The 18382-nt window shown below is 33.1% G+C and overlaps 1 protein-coding gene across 1 annotated transcript; it reads right to left on the bottom strand.

Moving 5' to 3' along the window:
* Window positions 1–9253: 9253 nt before the first annotated feature.
* On the bottom strand, window positions 9254–11409 carry LOC117178384. The gene is made up of 3 exons (XM_033369812.1): window positions 11310–11409; window positions 9634–10674; window positions 9254–9540 (listed from the first exon to the last, which is right to left on the bottom strand). The coding sequence occupies exons 1-3, from the start codon at window positions 11407–11409 to the stop codon at window positions 9254–9256; spliced, it is 1428 nt and encodes a 475-aa protein (XP_033225703.1).
* Window positions 11410–18382: the final 6973 nt, after the last annotated feature.

Genomic DNA, 18382 nt, shown 5'->3' with positions numbered 1-18382 from the left:
TTCTTCTTACTGAACTTGGAGGTTATTGTGATAGCGTGTGAATTTATAATTTCAATTGTTTTTGAAATTTAACAAATATTTAAAGATTTTTACTATCTGTAAGAAAAATGTAAAAGTAACATTAATGACAGTGTTAAATAATCGCTGAGTTTCAAGATTTATGTACAATTTAATTCATTTATCAATATATTCAAGTATTAGAGTGAATCAAAATGGTAAAATAGTTATTTGTGCAGTCAGAATGGTGCGAGAAGCCTAAGTTTATACAAGGGGTTTTAAAATCTCAATTTCTGAACTACTCCGAACATTGTTCGAAGGTTGCTAAGAAACCCCCGTTGTTTAATAAAGCTCATTTTTTTGACAAAAGATTCTTAAATGTTTAATAAAAAAGTCAGTCTGCGAAAAATGATAACGGCAGTTCGGAAATCGAGATGGCAAAAACCCTAGTTTTAATTTAGGTTTCTTTTACTATTACGAATGCAAGGAAATCATTATTTTACAACAACAACAAGAATATACCAAAGTTTAAAAATCAATGTATTCATGAAACTGTTGGAGCCATTCGGTTATTTTAGGTTAAAGGAGAACGGTGTAAAAAAATCGTAATATTTACCACCATAAACTTTCCATCAGAAGTTAACAATTTCTATTTCCAAATTATCTGCTCCTTTAAAAAATGATCTCCGCACACTAAATATCCAGGTTTAATAATAAAATTATTTTCGTCACGCTCAATTTCTGGTTGCCAACGTTCAACCTAATTTTTCTGAACGAAGAAAAATACTTCTTAATCCGTTTGAATGGGTTGAATCGTACTGTGCTCGATAGTTTAGAGCTATACATCGATGTCTTTAGTTCAAAATATTACAAAACTGAGAAAATACTAAATCTCCCATCTCTCTTATTAGATGTCATTCAAATGTAGATGTTTTGAAAGGGGATTTAAACATTATTTGCAGAGAAAATGTTGGGTGAGTCTTAAACACATTCCATTGAAAAAAAAATCCATAAGAATTAAAATTTGTTGTAACACTACGTATCAATATTAAAATTTATAATTTTTTTGTTTCATTTTGATTAATTTTCTACCCCAGAACTCTCACATAAATTTTTCTTTAATTATAATCCTCGGGAAATTTTTCATCTTTTTTATTGAAAAGTCGATAATTTCACTTCAAAAGATTATTAATTATAGTTGCAAATTCAACTCTTTATGTTTGCGATTTTCAAACTCGCACAAAATTTTTTTCTGAAGATTAACTTTTTATTTATACCCTTTATTATTTGTTTGAAAACTTCACCATTTTTTTCTAAAACACTTCCTTGTCGTTTTTATTAAAAAGTAATTTTTTAAAATGAATCTGCTATATCATCAGAGATGGCACCTTACCGACAGTAGGTCAACCCTCCAAACCATGAAGGTAGAAATCTACACAATATCGATCAAGTTAAGAATCTTTAATAAGGCAAAGTACTTAACGCCTTAATCAGGCTAGATGGAAAATAATATTTTCAAATTAAAATTATTTCTCGGAAAAAGATCCTACTCCTTCTTCGCTCCATTGGGAATCGAACCGTAATTTCTGTTACTGAAGATTCTTAACTTGATCGATATTGTGAAGATTTCTGACTTCATGGTTTGGAGGGTTGATCTTCTGTCGGTATGGTACCATCTCTGATGATATAGCAGATTAATTTAAAAAATAGTCACTTGTACCACTAACACCTAGCTAAAAATTAGCGTGATATTCTTGAATCAAGAGTTCCTATTCTGATCCCTCTAGTAGCTTAATTTGAAAAGCACCTGACCGAAAATCAAAAGTTTTGTGGTTCGATTCCCAATGAAGCGAAGAAGGAGTAGGATCTTTTTTCGAGAAATAATTTTAATTTAAAAACGTTACCTGTTGTAATGGAATTTTCATTTTTCTTGGACAAAAATGCAACTGTTTGGTTGAAAATTTATCAATTTGGTTAAAGTTTGTCTTTTTGATTTTAAAATTCACCTAATTTAACGTAAAAAAATTGTACTGTTTCGTAAAAAAATTCAACCATTTCATAGAAAGTTTACTATTTCTTTAAATTTAATTATTTGATGTTGACAAGAGAACTAAAATCTTTTTTCGACGAAAGTTTATCTCTGAAATTGATTTATCGTTTTTATAAAAAATTCATCAGTTTTAATAAAATGATTAGCTTTCTTTAATAAAAATAAAAGTATTACATAATAATTTAACAATTTTGTTTAAAAATCATCCTTCTTGGTCAAAAATTCGTCATTTTGGATAAAAAATTAAATTTTTTGTTCGTAGAAACTTATTTCTTGTTTAAAAATTCATATTTGCATCGTGAAACTCAACTGAAAATTTTTTAACATGAAATTCAAGCGATGTGCTATTAGGCCTCGACTACATTAATTATAATAACATTATGTTATGTTCTTGAAACATTTAGTATCAAACTTATTTCTCTGTGAACGTGAGTCTAAGAAATACAGGAGTCAGGACAGTATCTAAGGACAGTATCTCAGAAAATACAAAATTTGACTTGTTAATTTAGTCAAATTTGAGATCTTGAAGCGAAAAAATTTTGTTTCCAGTGAAGCTGATTTCGAAACCATGACTTGTTGATAAACATACATAATGGGTCCGCTTTAGATATGAAAATTTTCAAAGAAGTTAATTAGATTCTTCTATTTCACAAAACAATGACGCTTCACTTTAGGCAAACTTTTATTGTTTCAACTCTATTCTTCCGCGTAAACAATCATGTTTTTAAAAAATGACCTTAAGAGAAATCATGTCAGGCACTAGAATGTTATTTTCGAAGACCGCTCGTGTACAAATTTTCACTTGTTGACTTGGTTCATTCGGGACTCGAAAATTTTCAAGATAAGCAAACAAAATCGCCCAATTTTACAGCAATAACGCTTCGCTTCACGAAAAGTTTTATTGTCTCAACTCTATTCTTCCGCGTATAGAATCATGTTTTTTAAATATGACCTGAAGACAAATCGTGGCAGGCACTAGAATGTTATTTTCCAGTACCGCTCGTGTACAAATTTTTACTTGTTGATTTGGCTTATTCGAGTCTCGAAAAATTGTAAGAGAAGCAAAAAAAATTGCCCAATTTTAAAGCAATATATAATGCAATAATAATGAGATTAGGGCTGGTTTATATACAGGTCAAATTTACTTAAAATTTTTCAGTTATAGCCGAAGAAATTTTGTAACGAATTTTTCTGTCAGATCTATTAAAAATTTATTAGTTGAAGCCGAATAAATTTACTGAAGATTATTTCTGATTCTTCAACAAAATGAAGATTTATATCTGTATTCCGCTCTTCATCTGGACAATATCGCTCGATTTTGTTGGTAAGTAGATAACAGTACAGTATAGGTTAATTTATAACATGTATAAATGACACATTTTTTCATATTTTTTATTTGAGTTTATTGCGTAGGAAAAACTAAAATTGTTATAGACACCTAAAAAAATACGAAACAAAACCAAGAAATGCTAAAATTATTTCTTATGATCAAAATGTACTTACAAAAAAATTGAGAGCATGTTCTTAAAAATGATAAACTCCAACGAGTTCAGCGACTTATCATTTTTTACGATCTGGTACCCTACATTTTTTGAAAGTACATTTGAATGTAACAAATTTTTTTTATGATGAAAACAAATTATTTATCATTTTTACAGCTTCTAAGTTTTTTTTATTCTTATAAAAATTAAATTTGTCCCAAATAAAAAATGTTTTCAACTAAAATAAAAAAACAATTAACAAAAATAATATCTCTTTAACTGAGCTATTCAACTTCCAACAAAGTAGTTAAATTAATTTAAAAAAAAGAATTTTCTGCAAATAAAATAAATTTTTCGCCAAAAAAGATTAATTTTTAATGTTTTTTTTAAATTTTTAACTAAAAAAAATTAATTTTCAGTATGAAAAAGACGCAGATGAATTTTTGACTAAATTGAGGATTCATTAACAAAACTATGACATTTTTAAAAAAGTATTTCATCTTTTAACCGAGTGCTTGAATTAAAAAAATTCTGAAAACAAAATTAATTTTATAACATAGAAACCGAATTTATGAAAAATAAATAAATTTTCACCCATAATGTTGAATTTTCAATTAGAGTGCATTGATAATGATAAAAAAATCCAATTTTTAACAAAATACTTAGATGTTTTACCAAAAATGATGAGTTTTTAATCCAGAAATTTATTTTTTTTTACCAAAGAAGATAATTTTTTAGCAAAATATACGAATTATCAAAAAAAAATTTAATTTTCAATTGAAAAAATAATATAGAATAAACGTTTTATCATCAAAATATTTAAATACTCATCCAATTAAATTAACTTTTAAGTAAAAGAAGAAATTATTAACTTAAGCAATAATATTTTACAAATCTGCTAAACTTCGAAAGAAATAGTTGAATACAAAGAAAAATTAATTTTCGGCAAGGAAGATTAATTTCATACAGAAAAATACAAAAATTTTCAACAAAAATTGAAAAAACCAAACACGTCAGAATTTTAGGCTTTTTTGGGCTCTTGAACGCACCAACAACCAATTTTCAAAAATTATCCTTACTTAAAATACAACGACCTCATATATGTGCTAAAAATAAAATCTACAAAACACAAAATGCACTAGATTTTTTTATTCTTTTGGGCCCTCGAATGCACCACACAAAAATTTGAAAAACCACCCTCATGAACAAAAAACCACACCTTTAGTAGAAACTTAAACCTGGAAAAAAACAAAATTGAAAGTAGTGTTTTGTGCCCTTCTTGGGCTCTCCAATGCCTGAAATTTTTCACAAAAACCACACCCACGTCTAAAAAATCAAATACTAATCTAATGCCAAATACTAACCCATCCGTACACTGTCAATACTTTTGGGCTCCTTGAAAATTTTAATTAGTGTTTCTAGATAGGTACTTGATTTTGTTTTTCCCAGGTTTAAGTTTCTACTAATGGGGTGGTTTTTTGTACACAGGGATGGGTTTCAAAATTGTTGCAGGGTACATTCGAGAGACTAAAATAAGCTGAAAATCTGGTGCATTTTGTGTTTTATAAATTTTATTTTTGCCAAGGGGTTGGTTTTTTAAACATGGGGTTGATTTTTGGATTTTTTTTCGTGAATTCGGGAGCTCAAAATAAGAGCAAGTTTCTAGTGTTTTTTTTTCCGAATTTCAGTTTTTACATAAGGGGTAGATGTATATTTAGTAGGGGTTGTTTCCGAAAATTCATTATTAATGCACCCAAGAGACGAAAGAAGACAATACAGCCTAGAAACGTCTAAAAACCCCCAAAAAGGCCAAAAATTCTAATTGATTGAAATTTCGGAATTTCATTTGTGCAGGTGCTAGATTGATGGAACTCTATCTCTTGAATATCATTGTATGTTTTGCTGAACAAAGTATGTCACAGTGTCACTCATGTAGATCCAACCTGGAAACGAGTCAATGCCGAACCTGCAAAGGCTTTTATGATTTTTTTCTCGAATGATGATAATACATTTTTTATATGTTATTAATAAACAATGGAGAAATCACGCCAACGAATGTTTCGTTTAGTCCGGACACTAGGGTGATCCAAAACTGCATCGGATTTTTTTTTAATGGAGACAACTTAGAAATTTGTTCGAATACAAACAAAAATAAATGCATTTTTTTGTTTTGAAAAATAAAAGATATTCAGAGGTGCCGCAAGTCCCACGAAGTTCAACACGCATTTCACATAAAAAAATGACGTTTCTGTAAATATTTTCAGAATCCTCAATATTATCTCAATCGAGTTTAAACTCAACATCTCTCTTCAGAATAAGCCATAAAATACGAATGAAATATCGCTTTTCAAATATCAACAACATAAGACTGTTTTATAGGTCCCCAAAGAAACTCCATGATTGAAAAAATGGGTTTTGCGAGTTTTTTCTCGCTAATTATGACTTCTTTTGCGATTTTTCAAGCCAAATTATTTCTGTCACATAAAACACCCTTTCATACTGATAAATAGATGTTCACATAAATTGTTTAAACAATTTATTATTGTTTTTAACAATGTTTTTATAGAAAGGAGTTATAAATACGCGTTTTTTTTAATTTTATGCTTCTTATCCAATTTTCAATTTGAGGGCAGTGATTGTTCATCAATGTCAATAATTCAAATTGTCAATAGTATTTTCTTAGCAAATAACTACAAAATTGCAGTTTAAAAAATTGACTTTAAGTCAAATTTTCAATTGAAATAAGTTAAATAATTAATTAGAGTCGAAAAACTTAATTGTTTAAAAAATGTATTATTAATATGAATAATATTATATTTGAATAATGCTCGAAAGATGCCGTTTTTTTTTAATTTCTGACTTTTTGTCCAATTTTGAATAGCAGTAAAGTAATAATGAATTAAGTTAACATAAATAATTGTTTAAACAGTTTATTATTATTGTTAATATTATTCTCTTTGCTCAATTAATAGAATGTTAAGGTTTTTTTTTAAATTTTCAACTGTTTGTCTATTCTTTATCAGGCGTGACTAAATAAGTAATTATATTTAGCAAAAATAATTGTCTAAACAAATTATTATTGTTTATGACTATCTTAATCTGTAGCAATGAATGATAGTTGCAGTTTTTCGACAATCTGCCCGTTTCTGTCTTGTTTCACTTAGTGACATAATAATTAAAAAAAGTTAACAAAAAATGTTTTTTAATATTTAATATTGTTTATAACTATATTATCATACATAAGTTCTAGAAAATGGTAGTTTTTACAAAATCTTTAACTGTGCTTGACCTAATTAGTTATTAAAAATTAATAAATAAACATTAAAGAAAACAACATTTTTAGTAACCTTTTTCCTCTTTGTCAACATATTTTTCTGAAATAAAACAAATATTTAAAAAAGCTTCAAATTTTCTAAACCGATCATATTGAATACAACAATACTATTTGAAAAACCATTTTTGTTGTGTTTGACTTATTATTTCCTCATTAATGAAAAGGTGATGCAAAGTTAGAGATTTTAGAAAAAACTGCCAATTTCTAGCACTTATCATTCTACAAATTGAGCAAAGAGAATATTATTAACAATGATGAAAATTGTTTAAACCATTATTTTTGTTAACTTGAAATCACTATTACCTCACTTTAGTTGAAAAATGGACAAAAAGCAAGAAATTTCAGAAAAAAACTCCATCCTTCTTGCATTATTCAAATATAATATAATTAATGATAATAAATTGTTTAAACAATTAATTGCTTTGTCCCTACTTAATCACATAACTTTTCTTAATTGAAAACTTGATTAAACGTGATTTTTTTAAACTGCAATTTTATAGCATTTTTAAAATATAAATATAATATATATTACCAATAATAATATATTGCTTGAACAATCATTCTTGTTAACATTGGTGAAGAATGGTGTTCTATGTGCCAAAAACAATTTGCATTACAAAACTGCAAAAAAAGTACTAATTAGCGCCAAAAACTCGCAAACCTATTTTTTCACTTTGAGGGTTTTTCCGGACCACGTAAAACAGACTTATGGTTTTGATATTTGAAAAATTATAATTATTCGTATTTTGTGGCTGATTGTGAAGAGAAATGTTAAGTTCCAACTCGATTTAAAAAATATTGAGGATTCTAAATAAGATTGTAAAAAACGTTTTTTTTTCTTACGGGAAATACGTGTTAAACTTTATGGGGCTTGCGGCACCTCTAAATATAATATTTTTTCATAAAAAATGAATTCTTTTTGGTGGATTCAAACAAATTTCTGAGGTGCCCCATAAAAATTTGAAAAAAAATTTTCGAACACTTTACTAGACACGTATTTTTTTCAATCAACCTAGCAAAATTTTCTATGGATATTTCCAAATTTTAAGTGTGAACCGTTTTAATTTTTCTTTATTTAGCTTTAAAAACCGTGTCATTTTTGCAATTTTTGGAACATGAGGGTTTTACTTATTTAACTCTAGACAGCTTTTATACTTCTTCTAAACCCACAAAAATATTAAAATTAATAGAAACAGGTAAAGTTATTCCAGTTGTTTAGAAAAAAGAAAAGAATTCTCAAAGTTCTAACTTTTTTCTAAAATTCTTAGGAATTATTTTTTTATGAATATATATTCCACTACTTGTCTTTGGGGGTGAGAATAAGTAATAATATATAGTACTTACTAATAATTACCATTTGTAATTTCTTTTTTGGTTTTCGCGAAATAAAATCATTTATGATTTTTTATCTTCATTATTTTGCCTGTTTTGGTCATTTTTAAGATTTTCAAGATTTTTAAATCCGGGTTGTAAAGTCAACTTTTATGTACGCAGTTTGCCTTTTTGGATTAAAAGTTTAACATTTTTGTTAAAAATTATTTTTTTCTTTGTTCAAGGTTATTTACGTGGTCCAAAATCAGCTTTATACGGGTGCATTATTTTCGTTGTAATTTGTTCAAATTTGTGCAACCAATTTCAACCACTAAAAACTACCGCCTGTGCGGAGAACATCATGGTGGGGCCAGCTAAACGTTTCGCTGGCCGCGCCAGTGTTTTTCTGAGAAATTAGGTACTTCCGGTGATGCACAAATTATAATTTTGGTTGTACAAATTTTGAACAAATTCTGCACTAAATATGTGGCCGAAAAAAGTTGAATTTGCATGAGTGGTGGGGGCAGCAAAATGGTCCTTATTCGAAACTTGGGAACTACGAGCCCAATATATATACATAACGTATATATACATAATATACATTCACGTGACATGCACAGATTCGCGAATAGTCCACAAGTAATGAAGGTGAGTGTGGGACTTTACGAAAAAGGCAACTACGCACTAAACCTTAACTCCTTTACCTCCCAACCGATGCTTCTGATACCGCTTACACATTACTTCGGGAGTATAAGGATAAGGCCAATTCGCCGTAACTTGGCGCCACCATTCTTGCCAGCTTGGACTTCTTTAATCAGTTGATTCTCTCTCCAGGGTTACGCGTCGTCCCCGGCAGAAGAGGCAGACGCCTCTTCTCGGGCTCGCCGGCCTTCGAACCTGTGAGGAAGTCTCTTGTCCTGACTTCTCATGTTAAGGCTTCTACGAAGTACCTTTTTTAAAATCAATCGACTTCATGTCCCAGCCAGAATGCACACATCGTCCTCATCAGCGCAACAGCAGCGTCGCGCAAAGGGCTCGTCGGCCTTTGGCATTCTGGTTAGACATGATTGTGTTTCTGGTTTAGGGCTGATGTTCCGCCCCATTCATTTCAATCTTCTTCTGCCGCAGGATGGATTCGACATAGTTGGCTACCGCATCCCAGATCTCCTCGATTCGCAGAATCTCTGCCATCACGTTCTCTTTTGTCAGGCGTCCTGTCTCTTTTTCTAATCTATCTCTGTGCACGATCCACCGTTCACAGTCAACGAAAGTGTGCTCTACGTCGTCGCGCTTGGCTTCGCAGTAGGCACACCTCGAACTCTGAACCTTTTTGATCGTGCATAGGTAGGCCTGAAAGTATCCATGCCCTGAAAGGAATTGGGTCAAGTAGTAGTTGACCTCTCCATGATGGCGTCGGATCCACACGCTCAGGTCAGGGATTAGTTTCGCGGACTATCTGCCTCGATGGTCATTCTCCCACCGTCTTTGCCAGCATTGTTGCGAGTTCGCTCTAGCCTCTGTCTGAGCTGTTTCTCTCTCTTTTTCTAGAATTGCCTCAAATATAGACTTCTTTTCCAAGGCTAGCAGGTCAATTGGTATTATTCCCGCGATTACGAGCGCTGCGAGCTCCAAAACAGTGCAATAAGAGCACGCAACTCTCAGTCCACCCCTCAGTTGTACTGATGCCATGAGCCTGCTTAGTGCTGTCGTCACTGTTGCTGCTTTTTCAGAAGCTTTCCTAATATGTTCCCAGAAGGTGAGCTTGGTATCCAACATTACCACAAGGTGCTTTAACACCCGATTCGTCTGGATGATTTCCATGCCTGCCTTCATCTCTATGATGGTGGGAATCATCTTTCTGGTAGCAAGCACCAACTCAGTCTTTTCTATTGCTAGGCTAAGACCATGGCTATCCACCCTCCTATCCACTAGGTGCATGACCTGATTTAGTTTCCACTGAATTTTATCCATCTTGCGCGCGGTAATAAGTGCCATGATGTCGTCAGCGTATACGAGAACTTTCTCCTTCAGGTAGCACTCTATCTTAAATTTCTTGAGGGCTTCAATCATGTCTATCCACCTGGCAGTGTCAAAAGCATTATGCACATCTAACGTCGCCAGGAGGACGACCTTCTTGGAATAGTCATTTCCACTTTGTGCTAGGTTGATTGTCTGCGTGATCTCTAGGACTGCATGGACAGTCGAGCGTTCTCTTTTGAAATCATACCGTCTGGAAGACAGATCTCCGCCCTCCCAAATAACCGCTTCCAAGTGGGGCCTTAGCAGCTTCTTTAGCAGTTTTGCCGCAGTGTCTAGCATGCACAGGGGGCGATATGCTCCCGGTAATGTTGGGTCACCCTTGCCTTTGCTAATGAGCACTAGTTGTTGCGTGCTGCACTGCTTGGGGAAGATGCCTTTCTTCAGACAAGCATTGTAGGTGTTTAGGAGCAGTTTCGGGTAGATGCGTGCCACTGCTCTTAACGCCTCTGTTGGAATACCCTCTAATCCAGGGGCATTTCTGTTCTATAGGCCGGTTACTGTTGCAAGTAACTCTTTTTATGGCGTTCCGCAACTCCTTCTCATTCTAGCGATGTTGAGCCTCAAATGGGGTTGTTGGTATATTACCCCTTCTTGTGCTTCTAGCTCAGGTTGTTTCTTGCCTACTCTGCAGACATCTGTTACCTAACACAGCAATTTGTCACATCTACCAATAGTTGTTGCGTCTTTTGTTTCGCGTTCTCTTCCGGGGCATTGACGTTTCGCAAGCCAGGTGGATGTGTTTCATCGTCACGTCTACTAGAGTCCCCACTTCGCTCGCTTGCTCAGCACTCTCGTGTAGGGCAAACAGAGCTTCTTTCCCTTCATTAATCGCCTTATAGAGCTGCTTCTTATTTATTTTTTAAGTATGCCAGCTCAATTGTTTGCAGGGGTGTCGTATTATCTGCTGCGTTCTTCCCAAGATTACGCTAATATATTGGTGATCCACTTTTGCCCTGCTCGCGGAAAGGTCGCAGTTCGCCCTTTGTTGGGCACCATTAGTCCAGTTCTAGAGGCCATTTTCATAATTTTTTTCTTTCTTGAATTAGGCTTTGGCATGCCCCATTCAACTGCTCTTGCTTTGAAGTCATCGGCCAACCGAACCATTCCCTCTTCCTCTCAGATGAAGTCATCGAGAAGGTCCAGTTTTTCCTGGAAGTCAAAGATACTCTCGTTGGGGGTGAAGTGGCAGCTGACATATGTAATTCCTCTGCTCCTCACCGATACGAATCCGTTTCCGGTTCCATGTGTGTTTACAGGCACTTTCCCTGGGTCTGGTATCCAGATCGCTGTTGTTTCAAGGGTGTCTCCAAATCATGTCGGACTATCCCTTGCCTTGTATTGCTCGTTAATGATCAGCGCGTCAACCTCCTTTTCGACAATTAAGTTCGTTAGAAGATCGTCAGCCAATCTGCTCCTTTTCAGATTCCACTGTATGATCCTGATAATTGGTTATTTTTGTTTTTAACCTTGGCCAATGCCTGTCTAAATAGTTGGTATCAGCCCAAACCTGGATAGTGTTTTCGAAGCTCCGGATTTTTCTCTCCTTCCACGCAAAGTACGCATAGGAGGGTCTCCGTGCAGGAGGCCGCCTAATGGCCTTCGTTACCAAGCTTGTAGCAGAGGGCGATGCGGTCTGGCCCCCGGCAGCCCCTGGATTGGTGACCATAGCCCAAGCACTTGAAGCACCCTTCGACTGCAATTCTCCGCTTAATCCAGCCGTACACCCAGCATACTTTTATGCGGGCGGATTCTAGAAGCTTTTTAGATTCTGGTTCAATAATTTGAACTATTGCTCAAATCTGCTCCCTTCTATCTGGAATTCGAACAAGACGTCTCCATTCAAAGTTCGGCGAATCAACTCGTTATCCGTCTGGGTATCTTCAGTTTTCACCTTACTTTTGATATATCCAAGCACATCAGCATAGTCCTTCCCGCTTGCGGGTTTTATGAGGACTGCTTCCGATCAATGTCGTCTCTCATCCCTGTGACGGCGTCTTTTCTCTCTTTCTGCCTTTCCAGCAAGTTTTACGTCTTTTTCAGTATTACTTTCTCTTTGAGGAGTGTCACCTAAAGTTGGTTGGGTGTTCTTCTTCCTCCCAACAACTAATACCCCATTGACCGATGTTGACTTCTCCTCTTCCTTTTATCGATTGGCGTAGAGACCCTGCTTTCTGCCGAGTTTGATGCTGATCTTTCATTTTTGGACGGAGCAACAGGTGTGCTCTCGAGTCCTCTTTTCTGTCGCCTGCTGTCGTGTGATGTAGCAAAAAGGCTATCTTGCGCCTCCTTTCTTGTCTCTCGCTTTTCTTTAAGTGTTTGAAGAGCAGCCGTCATTTCAACGAGTCCATATTTTATATTTGTCCTTACATTCCGCTGCTGTTCCCCGGCTTCAGTCATGTTCGCCGTGTTTTCTTCCATACGGCGGATTATCTCTGTGAAGGACTTTTCAGCCTTTCTAAGCTTTGTTTTAAATCGTTCACCTTTTCTAACGTCTCCTCTTCTCTAATTTTTCTTCGTACATTTCTGTATGCTTGATCCCCCATGAAATCCATGGGACCGGCACTGACCACCGGGGTTGGAACCCGATCGGAATCAGTGGGGAGGTTTTCACTCGCTTAGAGGTATATCGTTTTTAACATACGTGCTCATGATTTGTTTGAATTCGCGGTTCCTTCCCCTATCTGGTTTTCGTCCGCCCCGGATATTTGATTTCCCCGGTACCACCTATATCTGGGAGGCGTTCCCCTGTCCGCAACCTGGGAAGGCGACTGATAGAGGACCAGGAACCCCACATTGGCAACATTTTAAATATTAGGCTTCCTTTACTTCATACAGAAGTTCGCACTTTTTCTAAGCCAACAAAAAATATTTAGATGAATAAAAATCTTAAATTTACGTGAAATTGCTATATTTTCTTTGTTTTTTAAAGTACTTTTCATATAAGCAAGTATTTCAAAAATGTTCTTATTTTTAGTCAGTAATATTGAGTTTTGTCAAAACTTAATACATTCGTAATTTAAAAACATTTAATCTATTATTTCGGTTTAAAAAATTATTTCGATGTACAATTGATTGAAATCTATAACATTAATATCTACTCAACCGATTTACAGATTAGTTTAAAAATCATAGAAGAATTATTAATATTAACAATGAGAATAATTATATCGAAGAAGTTACCATTGAAAATATTCAAAATGGACAAATTTTAAATTAAAGGATGTTAACATAGAAGGATTTTGGAATTGTATATTCTCAAAATTATACTGGTGCAAAAAACGTTGAAAATTACAGTCTTTCAAGATATACATTGTTATAATGGTATATATTGGAAATTTATATTTTCAGAATTCAAGAATTTTCAATTATGAGTCTCGAAAATTACATAAATTTGAATTGTCCAAATTTAAAATTGAATTCTTCCTTATTTAAAACATTGAAAATAAAAAGTTGTGAAAGTTTTATGTTTTAGAAATAACATTTTTGCAATTTTAATGATTAACAATTGAAATTTCATGAATTTGGGAGATTTTAAACTGAAAACTCCTTACTGTTGATCCTCAAAATTATCATTATTTAAAAATTTAGATTTAAATATCTTTCAAAATTAAGGAGTATTCAATTGTCGATCTTTAAACTTGAAAAGTTTTAAATTCCAATTCGGCATAATTAAAGAATTTTTCATTGTAAGTCTTCATAATTGAACTATACCAAAAAATGTTACCAGCAAGTATATTTTAAAATTTCAGAACTTTGAAAAGAAAATCTTTTTAATTAGAAAAGTGTTTAATTTGGTAAATTTACAAATAAACATTGAAAAATTAATTATAATAATATTATTAAATTGTTTTAAGTCATCCCGAAGAACAGACAAGAATTTGCATATTTGTTTAAAAAATGTAAGGCCCCATCTTTTAAAAAAAAATCGTCTCGAATCGCGTCTTTTACCACATGTTTCATGAAAAAGTACGACCGGTAAAGTTAATCATAAACAATTAATTTCTACCTGGAGAAAGCTTTTTATATCGAGTACGCAGTAATATTACTCATTCTGTATGAATGTTCCACATAGTTAATGCATTCGTTTCCTGAAAATTCCGGAATTACGTTTTCAACATTTTTTCATCTTTTTGCCCCAGTGTAAAAAAGTTCCTGGAACAAAATATTTGTGTACCTAGAGTCACGGAATTGTATTAATTGACTTCGTGAATGTATTCAGGGACGCTTATTTCAGGTATATAATACACTTTCGGTGTTTGTTTTAAAAATTTGTTAACCAAAAATACATGTTTGTATTTTCAGAAACGAGGACGTTTGATCCATTAGAATTTGATGGCTATGGAAATTTTATTGGAGTAGTGCATGCAGGTCCAAAGATAAAGAAATACAGTATTGGTGGTGAGACTGATTATTTAAACACTTAAATACAATATACAATAAATTAAAGAATTCCGCCTAAGATGTCTAGTATTCTATGTTCTAAATTTTAATTTCTTTAAAGAATTTCATTGCCATACAATATCCCAAATCATGAACAATTTATGAGAACTATAGTCTAGTGGATAAACTTAAGGAATGTATGTTTTTTATTCAACACGTTGAACAATTTGTTTTTGTTTAGAGCCAACTTTCCAAATTGATTGAAAAAAAAAACACAAAATCCTTTAATATATTCATTCAGGAGGATCAATAAAAAACAATAAAAAAGAAGTAATAACCAAGGCTAATATTTCGCAAAACCTCTCTTGCACTTTCACGAGGTATTTATCGTCGCACTATAAAAGAGTTTAATGGATGTTAAAAATAATAGTAAATGATGAATTCGGATTCTTTGAAATCTTCTTTCAATCTCTCTATAGTAGCTTAAGGGAAAAGCACCCGACCGGGAATCGGAAGTCTTGTGGATCGATTCCCAACGGAGTGAAGATCTTTTTTTTCAAACAAAATTTAATTAAAAAAGTCTTTATTATTATATTCGACTCTATTTTTTTACGATAAATTCGAAAATATAAAAATAAAACTTGAGTACCGGGACAACCTGTATACCAAATTAATCTCGTGAGATGAATATATACAGCATATAGCAGGGAATTACTTAGTTCTCTAGAGGGCTAAATGCCACGTAACTTCGCTTTGACGTCAAAAATCTAGAAAACGCAAAATTAGATTCTTCTGAATGGGCGTGTAAGTCGCAAGTTCGAGCGCGGGTACAGGAGGAATGTCAATTAAATTCAATTCATTATTGATATGCTGTAATACCAAGTAATATACAAACAATTTTCCCATTGTTTGCGCTTGCATATTTTTCTATGCAATTCACTTTTTTCAAGTGCGCCAACACACATTCCTCCAACCTATTAGTTCCAAGTTGATGATATTTAAAAAATTTTAAATTAATTATTTACTATATGTTTCTAACACAACCAGGTCGAGTATGGCGAAAGAGAGGCAGGTTACCTTTCGGATATTCTGAACAAATCGACGTATATAATACAAAAAAAGAATTGATTGGAAAAGTATATAAAGGGCAAACCATAAATAATGAAGGTGAGCGTTACAATTGAAAAAACAAAATATAAACTATAATAAATATTAGAGAATCCTGCATTAAATGTCTAGATTTGTATGGGTCATACAGAAAATACGTTATACATTTTTCAGAAACATTATTCTTCTGCGCAGTTTTTATTCATTCTTCTTAAATTAAAAAATTATGCTTCACAAAATCCTCCCCCCCCCCCAAGTATTACGTATTTTGTGAATGACCCCCTTGCTAAATATAAAATTTTTCGTGGGCGGATCCAGAGGTACTTCGTTTACGTGAACCACTACCCGTTCCGCTATCATAAATTCCAACGTCGAATGACCATTCTCAACTCCTCAAGTAAAGGGAAAACTGTACACTTCCGATGCCCCGGAACTACTAAAGCCCAATCTGGACCCGTCCTTGAAGCGTTTGAGAAAATACTTTTTACTCAAAGTGCATATAAAGAAACATTGTTAATGTTAAATGATCATGTTACATTTTTAATATATATATATATATATGGGTAATATTCAAGAAACTGTACACTTTTGCAAATAAGCTCATAAAATTTGCAATTGCATTTTTTGCGCAGTACGTTCTCTTTTAATTAAAAAGTACATTATTCACGAAAATTAAAAATTATTATGATTAGGATTAGTAAAAAAAATTATTATAGACACTTTTTCAACAACTTCACATTACGGTACCGACCGCACTGTATTATGGTGCTGACTATTTGTATGAATGACTGTATTTTTTATACATAGACTTTTTTATTTGAAAAATACTTTTGCCTCTATTTTCTCTTCATATACTATAAATTTCTTAAGTATATTCTAATAATATAAACAGTAATAAAAGAACCTTAGCACAAACAAAGTAGAGCATGTTATATAAAAAATACCGAGTATGAAAATCAAATTATTAGAGGCTGATGAATAAGTACGACTTCAAGCACAGTTTTTTACATAAATGTGGATGAATAAACTTAATTTTCCAAATATTCGCTGATTCATAAAGTAAATACAAAAGCTATAGATCTATATAAGTGGCAGGTAAAAAAATATCAGTCTATTTTATAAATACAGAAATATAATTTACTTTAAATAAACAACAAGTTTAGCAATTTAATCACAGCTCTAGTGATTCGTTTGACTACTAAAACAAACAAAAATGCATTTTTCTGAAGATTATAACACTATTAATTAGAGTTAATGAGCTACATGGTGATTTTTTAATAGGCGTCAATATTTGCAGATTTCTTTGGTCCTTTTTTAGGTTTGAGACTCTTGCATTATATACTTTTCACCTGGGTTGTGGATTGATCATTTTTGTCATCTGCTTTACGTTTTATTAATTTCCTAGAGACACTTTTTTATATTTTGTAACTTATTCGTCCTTTTTAAAATTTTTTGCAAGGTGTAGCTTCATAGGTTTTTTCGGTATTTGTTTAAATTACTGATGAGAAATGAACATTCTTAACTAGTTGTTTGACAGCAGACCTAAGCAATTTAAAAGCGCTAATCACTTATCCATATCTAACTCCATCATAACAAGCACGTTTCATCCCCTCTCCTATTTCATCTACGGGCCCCTTTCCATGTTCGACGTTCCTAGTATTTATTTTTCTCACAGTCACTATTTTCAAAGAAAAAATTGAAGCCAATCCTCTGGAAAATAGTTTTAATATCAATAAAAGATGTCGAGTATAAAATTTTATTAGGAACCGTAATATTTTCATTATGAAACTGAAAATTACGGAGCTGACATTTACAAATCAACTTCTTAACCTTTTCTCTTAAAGGGGGAGGGTCGGTAAGGCCGGTTTTTGGCCTAATTTATTTTTGGACCAAAAAATCTGAAAAAATCATGGTAGTATCTTATAAGTATCCCGAGTCGATTGCACGCTAAACGGACTACCCTCCACCCCCCAGCCACCCCTACAAATATAGGAAACACCACTACCCACCAACTGTATTTTCGAGAGATTTGACACTCTTAAACATGTATTCTGAGGTTAGCTCGGGTTTACTATGGTTTTCGGGGTCGCCGAATACAAATCTGGCGTCTTTTAACTTTTATCATGTCAGGTTCAAGGTCATTGGAAGGTCAAATTAGAGAAAACGGTAAAAAATCCCAAAAAATACGTTATAGGTTTTTGGAGTCGCTAATTACGAATCTGGCATCCGTTGAACTCTATTGCTTCAGATTCAAGGTCATTTGAAGGTAATTTAAAGGTCAAATCGAGAAAAACGGTAAAAAATTTTTAAAAAATATGTTATAGGTTTTTAGGGTCGCTGATTACGAACCTGCTGTCCGCTGACCTTTATCGCGTCAGGTTCAAGATCATGACCTTGAACCTGACCTTGAACCTGACGTCATAAAGGTCAGCGGACACCAGGTTCGTAATCAGCGACCCCAAAAACCTATAACATTTTTTTAAAAATTTTTTTCCGTTTTTTCTCGATTTGACCTTCAAATGACCTTCAAATGACCTTGAGCCTGAAGCGATAGAGTTCAACGGATGCCAGATTCGTAACTAGCAACTCCAAAAACCTATAACGTATTTTTTTGGATTTTTTTACCGTTTTCTCTCGATTTGACCTTCCAATGACCTTGAACCTGACGCGATAAAAGTCAAA

The sequence above is a fragment of the Belonocnema kinseyi genome, chromosome 8, assembly GCF_010883055.1.
Source record: "Belonocnema kinseyi isolate 2016_QV_RU_SX_M_011 chromosome 8, B_treatae_v1, whole genome shotgun sequence".
NCBI classification, from domain to species: domain Eukaryota; kingdom Metazoa; phylum Arthropoda; class Insecta; order Hymenoptera; family Cynipidae; genus Belonocnema; species Belonocnema kinseyi.
This window is presented reverse-complemented; position numbering and strand designations above follow the sequence as displayed.